General features: G+C 39.2%; 1 protein-coding gene across 1 annotated transcript in view; it reads right to left on the bottom strand.

Annotated features, from left to right (window-relative positions):
- Positions 1-3,972, bottom strand: part of LOC139661972 (uncharacterized protein C14orf132-like) — a 46,316-nt gene extending 42,344 nt beyond the window's left edge. The window contains exons 1-2 of the mRNA XM_071540562.1: positions 3,936-3,972; positions 2,916-3,019 (exon numbers count right to left, since the gene is read on the bottom strand). Of these exons, the coding sequence (XP_071396663.1) occupies positions 2,916-3,019; positions 3,936-3,972 (141 nt within the window). The remainder of the gene's footprint in view (positions 1-2,915; positions 3,020-3,935) is intronic.
- Positions 3,973-10,042: the final 6,070 nt, after the last annotated feature.

Consider the following 10,042-nt stretch of genomic DNA (forward strand, 5'->3'; position numbering starts at 1 on the left):
AATATTAAACACTAGCAAGCATGACAATCCACTATGCGGCCCTGCCAAGAAGATGACAGGAAACAGAAGTCTTTAATTGGATCGGCCATGGATCCAGCATGGACTGGATCTAGGCTCCACGGTTGATCTGAAATACAATGAGCCTAAACATGAAATGGCTATTTACACTAAAAATCTGAAAGTGAGAACAACAAGACTCACAACAACTGACTTTCTCTTAAGGGAATGTTCCTGTTGCCCCGACAACAAATAAAATGGGGAGCCAATCAATTAAGCCCCAGCCTGCACACTACAACCGACCAATCAGGGTTTTATTAGGGGAGAATTTAGCATAGTGAACAAATATACTCTCCGTGGACGAATGGGAAATTTAAGACTAATTTATGATGTTTTAACAGGTAAACCGCTCCGACTAGGACCCGATGAATCATCATACTGCCTGAGACTTGAAGGGCGACGGTGTTTCAAAGAGGCGGCGGAGACGAGGCCCGAAGTTGATTTAGTATCAGAGAGAGACTAGGGAATGGTTGGAAGCGTTCTCCTAAGGTGAAACACCAATCCCAGTAAATAAAGCCTCGCTGTCCACATAAATGATTTACTGCTGATCAGTAATGTATAAAAAGCAGAGGTCACCACCCATAAACGGCTTGAACACACCTAAAGGGAAATCTCTCTCTGTCTCTCTTCTCTCTCTGCGGTTGCTGCCAGTCTCTAAGTAATCTGCATATGATTTATTACACTTCCCAGTATGGTGCCATGCATTGCTTTTAATGGCAAACTTTTACACGACAATAAACAGCTGAGGGACTTTGATGACAACGAGGAGGAGGGGGAGAAAAATGGGGACAAACAATTGTTTTAGTCTGCGTGGGCCTGATCTAATTTGGATGCAAATGTGCCGAGAGGCTTTCTGGTTCGGTTCTCCATTTATTCTGTTTTATGCAAATGTTACAATTAGGCTGCTCATCTCGACAGGATCAGCTATTCCAAAACAATGGGAGATAATGGATACTATCAGATGCAGGTCTCCTAGGGGACAGAAGGGGTATTTAGACAAAGCTAGCTTCATCCAGAGAGATGATGAGGCACTCTAAATGAATCTGTGGGGTGGATTGCCTGCAGAGGGTGGTGTGTGTGCTGTTGAGGCGAAACCTGGTTCAAAAAGTTCTTGTCTCAGTGTTTGTTTTGAACTTGATTGGAGAATTAGGTAGGCGGGGTTCGTCACATAGGTCAATACACTGAGTGCCAGAATGTTTAGACTTACCTGTCTCTTTCTATTTAACAGGAAAGTTAATAAATTGTGACTGAAATACCTACAAATAAAAAGCATTTGTGTTAGCTAACTAACCTCTGTCATTGACAATGCCAGCTCTGCCCGTCACGGTCCTGCTTGACGTTTCCAATTGGCCCGCCTCCTCTCTTTTTTGATTGGTCACCTGAAGATGTTTCAATAAGCAAACTCCTATCTGCAGCACTGCCACTAATGATCTACCGGGGACACTTGGATGATTTTGGTGTCTATGTTCTTAACAGGGAAGTTAAAACTAAAACTTGGTGAATTGCTTTAACTGACCTAAATCAAAAATGTGTCTTTTTCAAATCGGTATAGCAATTCTTCTAGTTGTTTTTTTCAGTTACTGAGCTATGAGAGGCTGTAGATCCCTATGCTGACATCATATGCTTTTTTAATCCCTTGATGAAGAACACACTCTTATTTACAGCAACAGCCTGGGGTAATAACTGCAGGGGCAGAGAGCGTACAGGCTAGGGAAACAAACATTTCTCTATGTGATGAGCATATCAACATACTGTATTTACCATAGGCGATCAGTATGTGTCATCTCTGACATATAGTGTTTGTTTGCCTTTACAAACAGTTTGTTATACTGCAGTAAAGGTCATTTGAGCTAAACACACTGAATAAGAAGTGGCAGATAGTGAGGCATTTACATCCATAAATGTATATATGTCTTTATCATGTGTGTATGTGTGTACTGTTGTATGTACATCTGTATTTATGCATATCTGTCTGTTCAACTATATTCCCTTTTGCCCTTTGTCTTTTTTGCCCTTATCGTCTTTCCAAGAAACTCTTGACACAGTTCATTCACTCCCCTTCAGATTTCCTGGAGTCTGCTGGTCTGCGATCAATAACCTGAGGACTAATTAATGTGCTAATCAATAAAGAGGTGGACAAGGTGGTGCCAGCTCTCCCCATGGTCCTCCTGTTACATGTTGATAGCATATTTCTTTATTAAATTACCCAACAGTCCCCCGACCTGCTCTGCATGAGTCACCCAGGGAACTAAACTCTGTCTTACACTCTTGAGTCACAGCAGTCAGTTTGTGGTGAGATGCATTCTCCGTACGACAAGAAAGAGAAGAGAAAGCATTCTGATATTGTCGACAATTTTTAAATTTTTCCTTTATCCAGGGAAGGTTTGCTCTGTGCATTCTATTTTTTCAGCAAATCTTTGCTATATAATAATAATAATAGCTTTATTTGTATAGCACTTTTCTAAAAACAATGTTTGAAAGTGCTTTACATACAATAAAACCCAAAAGCAGTGATGTGAAACTACCACAATGAATGATAGAATAAAAAAAAAAAAAAAAAAAATACATATAATAGAAAATAGGAATAAAAGGTAATATATGAGATAAACAGGTACAACGAAAAACACATAAACAAACAGAGATACAATTAAAAACAGATCGAACTTTACATAAAAGTGCGTGCCGGAAAAAAAAATGCAGATTGGAGTTTTATTTGGTTAACTGGTAAACTTGGTAAACTAAAAAATAGAAAATCGCAATGACTTATTTTTTCATTAATTCATGACCATGGCATTCAGCAGGCTAGCTAATTATCTAGACTACAGGCCAGTATGGATGTTTGAACTTGGAAGGTCAACCTCCTCGTCCTCCCTCTCCTCCTCATCCTTCTTCTGCTTCTTCTTCTTCTTCTTCTTCTTCAGCCTCTTCTTCTTTTTTAGTGAATTTTCATTCAGACTGGATGCTGCAAGGTGTATTGGTGCCCTCCACAGTTCAAGTTGAAAACATAATAATTCAGCTAAGGCTTATACCTGAGGATATAGGCCAGTTTAGTATAAAAATGACAACAATTTTCTTACAATCATTTGATGATTCTTGTTCCGAATAAACAAAGATTTAAATGAAAAAGAAGAAACCCCTAAGTCCTAGCTTACCTACACAGCTATTGGCTTTTTCACTGGGCCTCGGTCTAACTGAATAAAGGTTTAACTCGACCAATGAGATTATTTCTGCCTGAAATATTTGTATAACTAAAACTCCAATCTGCCTGCTACACATTTACACAGATACACACATTCACACATTTGGTGATGATGTATGCACACAGCACCACCATTACCGTTTGTCCTTTAGTTGGAAGGCAACAAGGATATAAAATTATTTTATGCTCGAATTTAACGAGTGGAAAGTGAAGGACAGTAACACCAAGATATCTGAAGGCCTGAAGGTTACTGGTAGTCCTGTAGGAAAGAGGACAGATGAGCATCCATAAGCAGGTACACTAAACTGGATCTAAATACCCTTTAAAACCTCCTTTGCATTGTGGTCTTTCTTACAAATTGTCCCAGGTATTTGATCTCATGTGCTAAAAAATTAGATCCATAGTTTTCTGTGTTTGGTGTGATTGTTTCCCACAAGATGACACTGATTTGGAGGCGGTTTTATGACCATCGTAGGGGAGTAAACAATCTAACGAAGGATTTTTAAAAGCCTCGAGACAACTGAGACACAGACTGTGTCAAAGTGGGTCAGTGTTAGTAAGGCGACCCTGATATTTTGTGCACTCAGAGAATAAGATTGAATCCCTTTATCTTTGCCTGCATTACAATTATTCAAACAGACAACAGAGAGATAGGCCTACTATGGCTTTTAAGGCTCACCACACTTTAGGTTGCAAATGATGTGGCACTTTGACATCCTTTTCAGCTGCTGATAACATCAGATAACATGTCATGTTCTGATGTCACAGATTAGCTGGTAGGTGAACTTACATTCAAGTTTCACTTCTTCATAGACTACTCTCAGGCTGAATAACTGCCAATCAGAATCACTCTAATCGCCAAGTTTAGTAAAACATACCATCAATTTGTCTCGGTGACACTGGCACCAAAACATATTAACAAATTAAAGCTGCACTATGGAAGACTTTTATGTAAAAATGCAGCCTAAATCAAAGAGAAGCGTCCCATCCCCCCTAATTGAGACCCTGTCGATTTATCGTATTTACCCAAATTAAATTCTGGTGTTTAATTGAACACTTCTCCACTCCACACAAAGTGATGAATAGAAATTTAAGAGCAAAACAAAAGTGCCTAAACAGCAGCGAGCGAGCTCTCCGTCCAGAGAAAGCTGGTCTCACCAACGTTACATTTTTGCCTCTCATCACAGACTGGCCAGGTTCATAAATATAAGCGTGTTCTGTGCAGTTTTTCTGACATCATGCTAGTGCAGCTTTAAAGACTTTCACAGTACATGCAGTACACACATGGTACATGGATAACAAGATCTTACATACAGGAGTCAAAGTGCATGATAGCTGATAGACAGTGGACTATACATATCACTCTACATACACATATTTAACATTCATTATTTAAAGTATATGCACAGCCACAGCATGGCACACAGTATGGTTGCAGCTGTCTGATTACCACATAAAAAGACACAGACACAGGTTTTCTGTCATCATCAACCAGACTATATGTGCTGATACACAAACACAAACACGTCTCTCCTCCGCCTTGAATTGCTCATAGGCGTTGCTTTGAACAACGTTTTGCTATGTTTTGTGCAATGTAAATGGCATATTTGTAGTTTGACGTACAATGTGGGGGTAATCATGGCAGATGTTGTTTTGCTGGGACTGTGCAGTACACAGCTTGGCGACATATTTCCTCTTCCTCATTAAAAAGCATCATGCTGTGAAATGCCCTATGTGGATAAATTCCTCCATCTTGCAGAGAGACTACTGTGACAAACCTCAAGTGCTTAGCACACGTTTTTGTTGCGTAAGTCGGGACACTTTTTCTACATTCAGGTTTTCTAATATTAAAAAGGAATTCAGGCTGGCCCGGAGCAACGCTGTCATGTTTGACATGTCGGCTTCCCCCTGTTTTTTCCGTTTGACGGTTGTGTTCTTGCCACTGTGAGATACTCTGAAACCACCAGGGGATTCCCATGCTGGCGTACCGTGGGAAACGCGTTTCATTTTTAGTCCAACAACAAGAAAGCACTCTTGAGGAAGAGCGGAGCAAATTTATCAATAATGAGGAAGAAGCCTTTGTTCTAATGTGATTGCTCTGTCTCAGGATCCGCTCAATATTGATGCAGGGAAGAAAGAGAGGGCCTGTTTTCTTGCAGGAACAGATCTCATGAATGTTTCTCACTGTCATACTGTATACACTGGTTATTTTTTCATGGCAGAAACTGCACAACACTATGGTTCACTGTGTAACGAGAATAATCATTTATGAAAAGCAGACATAAAGGATATATTTTTTTTTATCCATTGCATCACAAAATAACTCAAATACATCAAAGGGGGAGTGAAAAAGCAGAGGAGAAAAATACAGAAAAACACAATTCACACCACTGTAGACACCTTGGGCCTGAAACTGTGTCAAGAGACTATGCTGCAGCTGTGACAGATCCAAACTGCCCTGGGTGGAAGAGGAACCAGGCTGGTGTCTTCAGCCTCAGTCGAAGAAACAGAGGGAGAGTTCAGCAGCATCCTGCCATGAAAAGAACCAGAGGGGAGGATTGTGATGCAGTACATGAATATATGTACAGTACATGTATGTGTATAAGATAAGATAAATAGGATAAGATAAGATGAAGCTTTATTGATCCCGTGGGGAAGTGATGATAGAAAAAATATGATAGTAATAGGATTCAGCAGGATAAAGAGACAACTGGAACATAAGCACCGCAAATGATATAAAATAAGCACTAGAAACCGTAGAAATAGTAAACACTAAAACAAAATAACACAATAAAATAGAATATACACAATTGTGGGGTTATATAAAGACATGCTGTTGATACTTTCAACATGTATGGGTGGCAAATATTTGGAAAGAATATGAACTAGTTACATATGGTATATGGATTAATTTACAGTGGTTACTACCATTACCCATTACAAACAGTTGCTACTTACGGATGTTAATAGCAGTCACAGTTGCTTACTTAAATATGGATAAATACACTACCAGTCAAAAGTTTGGACACACATATTTTTCCTTATTTTTACTATTTTCCACATTTTAGAATAACAGTAAAGACATCAAAACTATGAAATAACACAAATGGAATTATGCAGTGACCAAAAAAGTGTTAAAACCATCTTATATTTTAGATTCTTTAAAGTAGCCGCCCTTTGCCTCGATGAAAAGGCAAAGGCTTTGGAAATAAATTCATACATAGACATCAACTTCACTATTTACATTTGTCTATGAAACACATTTCAAGCATTTAAGCAGAAGCCTTTAGATCAAAAAGGCTTTAAGATAATGAAAAACATAGTACATTTAATCAGGTGTGTCCAAACTTTTGACTGGTAGTGCAGTTATAGCAGGTAAAGGTAGGCATGTGATACTTTATTGATTCCCGTAGGAAAATTATCTTTTTGCTTACCCACCCTCAGGGAGGTCAGCATCCTGTCTATATGTACTATGTACTGTATATGCATGGCTTATTTTCAAGAGGACAGATCGACTTACTGCAAGCAGTTGGATGTCGCTTTGTGTCACAGTATTGAGTACTGTTGGTAGCAGGAATTGCACCAGCAGCCCCAGGTGTCCTGTCTAACCAGCTCTGCCTCAGCACAGAGCACAGCAACACGTTTTGTTGTCAAGATCCATAACAGGCATGTGAGGAGTCGTCAGCTCGGCTGTGTGGACTGTGAGGGTTTTAGTTCAATTGGACGGTCTGCTTGGTACCTAATCAAGAGGAAGTGCATCCATTGTGGCTCTCTGCAGGACTCGTCTCTCACCTCTATAGAAAGAGCTTCTGTTTCACAGAGACCCCCCAAAAAATAATCTTAACAGAGAGCAGGAGTTGCTTAACTTTTGTAAAAACTGTACTGTACTGTACCTGTACTGTACTGTACTGTAAATGGTTGATTGTTTAAAGAGTGTGTGAACACACTGTTGTCAGCCAGTCTTCGCCTAATACACAATTTTGAAAGATGTGAAACAGTGGGGTGGGAAGGTAGAGAGAATAAGAGTGTGTGTGTGTGTGTGTGTGTGTGTGTGTGTGTGTGTGTGTGTTTGTGTGTGTGTGTGTGTGTGTGTGTGTGTGTGGTAATGTATCACCCCTCTCTACTGTCTACTTCTCTGATCGCAAAGTATTTGATGCTGCCAAAGGTGAAATCCCTGCCTTGACATCACTGATTGAGGTTTGGCCAGAAGTGCAACACGGTTGAAAGTTTCAGCCCATACAAAACAGTGCAACAACAATTTTCATGCCTCTAGAAGCAGATACAGGACTTACTACAAAATATGTTGAATTTAAGTACAGGATCAATGCTATTCACTATGTAGAAGCACATGAACTTATTTACAGCTCAAAAAAAATGTGATTTAGTGCTGATTCGCTCTTTAAAGCTGCACTGTAGCTGCACTTTGGCGGCCCCAAGTGGCAGCAGGAGAAAACTGTTTGGATTTTTTAAAAGTTTTAAAAGGACTTCATTACCCAGAAATCATCTAACGTCACATCAGTAAAGTGGGTGCTCCTCAGACCCAAAATGTCTTCCTCTTAACAGCTAGTAGGAGTGGAGATGGTGGGAAAAATGTTTTGTCAGCAAGTTCAGTCATTATTGGTGAGTGCAGCTTTCTCTGGACAGAGCGCCTGCTCGCTGCTGTTTATATAGCTGTTTAGGAGAAAGTTTTGTATTTGAATCTTAAGATTTGATTTGTCAATTTCTGTATGATGAGAAGTTTTCCCACCAGTGACCATAATAGAACAAATCTATCGGGTCTCAATTAGAGGGGATGGGACGCTCTTCTCTGTTGCAGCCCCACTTTGTTTTTTGACTGAAGACAGGTGTATTTTTACATAAAACGCTTAGTGCAGCTTTAATGATACAATCAATAATTTATTGGAGTGTATACATTTTGGGTACATTTACATACATTCTTAAAGTATTTGACCTGCCAGTGGAAAGTCAGCATTTTAGAATTTTCTTAACTTATAATAAATCAAAATGTACTGGTTCACTCCAGTGTTCACACATATTACACATGTAAAAATAAACATTTACAGCGTCAAAATGCAAGCAAAATATCTTTAGCAGTCACTTCATGTCAGTTTTCTTATCAAAAGTTAAAATGTAGAAATTTCAGAGAGAAAAAAACCCCATCTTGATCCAATTTTCTGTGTAGACAAAGCAAGTAGTAAAGTGACAGTGTTTCAACAGGGGGCACCATATGATAGAAATTCAGTCTCTTAGCTCTGTAAAACTTCACAATGATAGTAAAAGTTAACAGAAAAAACCTTGTGCAATACCTTGAGGAGAGCGGTGTTGACCCTGTGAAGGATTCTGCTTTAACTTCACAGTTTTTCAAACCCAAGGATTCTGATATTAGATGAGGAAATATGAGGAGGGATGAAGAGGAAAAGAGGAGAGATAAAGTGCAAGCTCAAGGTCAGTGCAGCATAAAAAAAAAAAAAAAAATGAGAGAGGAGAGATGAAGATCGAGGTGAGGCTACCAAAGAAGATGGGATGTTGCGTTACAAAAGGCAAAAGGACAGAAGAGGAGAGGAGGGGCGGATGTGAAAGAGGAGATTAAAGAGGAGAGTTCAAGGCAGGCGAGAGGAGGTGAGAGGATGAAGAGTGAGGAGGAGGATGAGAGAGAAATTATGGGGAAGCAAGGAGAGCTGGGAAGTCAGGTTCTTTGAAACTGTACTATGTATTTTTGGCCAGTATTGAGTAATTTAATAATCATTTGCAAATGCTTTTTAACTTATTTAGAAACTTACTACATATGCAAAAAAATAACCCTCTGAGGCAAATCACACACTGTGCTTAGATGCTTCTTCTTTTCATTCTATATGAGCCGGAAAGGCAGTCAAACTGTTACTTTATTGCTTTAAACTGTGTTCAAAGGATCAGATATTCCTTTTACAGAATCTTTCAGTATTCATCAGTAATAAAATTATATCCTAAATGTTTTTTTTTTACTTTTCAGAATCTTAAATCTACACAGAACAGCTTTAAGGGGCTCCTGAGTCTGTGAGCTGTGAATGTGAGCCTCATCTCACCCCGTTAGTTTGGGACAACACACATTTGTGTTACTTTTCAACACAACATATGTTAAAGAAAAAAAATATTTTGCACACCTAAAAAACAGGACAAAAACTAAAAAGGTAGATACTGAGAGAGAAATATAATCCTGCACACTGTCTACACTTTATTGTGATGTTTCGGACCTTTATCAGGCAAACATGACATGATTTCATTCTCAACACAAAATATGTTAAAATAAACAGCATTGGCACAGCATGTTGTTATTGAAAAGTGTAGAAAAATGTGTGTTGAAAATGAGTCTTCATTAATTAAGAGTGTACCACAGAGGTTGGGCGGCCTTGCTCTATAGTTGTTGTCACAAACCAAAGACTGAGATGAGCTGAATGTGAGTGGAGAAGATGAATAGTTTGCTTTTTGTTTTCAGCATCCTTATGATACATCTAGTTTTCCTCAGTTGCTCAGTGGAATAATGAAGCCCAAGAATTCTCTCCTATGATTTGTGCATTTTCACTTCAAAAATCAAACCCAAACTGCCCTTTTTTAGCTATAATGAGGAGCTTTGGGGTAGAAAACAATGTTTTGTGTTTCCACAGAGGAGTCGATGGGCTCCACGGACCTTCAGTCATTGCTTTTCGCCTGCTACAATTAGACCACTTTCTACTGCCTGTGCTGACTGACCTGATTCTACAGTGTGTGCTGAATCTTTGTGCAGAGGCATAACACGCCCGACTCTGACAG

Source organism: Centroberyx affinis, unplaced genomic scaffold, assembly GCF_046629955.1.
Source record: "Centroberyx affinis isolate AG114_WGS23_722 - 3 ecotype Tasmania unplaced genomic scaffold, CSIRO-AGI_Caff_v1 ptg003686l_1, whole genome shotgun sequence".
Classification (NCBI taxonomy): domain Eukaryota; kingdom Metazoa; phylum Chordata; class Actinopteri; order Beryciformes; family Berycidae; genus Centroberyx; species Centroberyx affinis.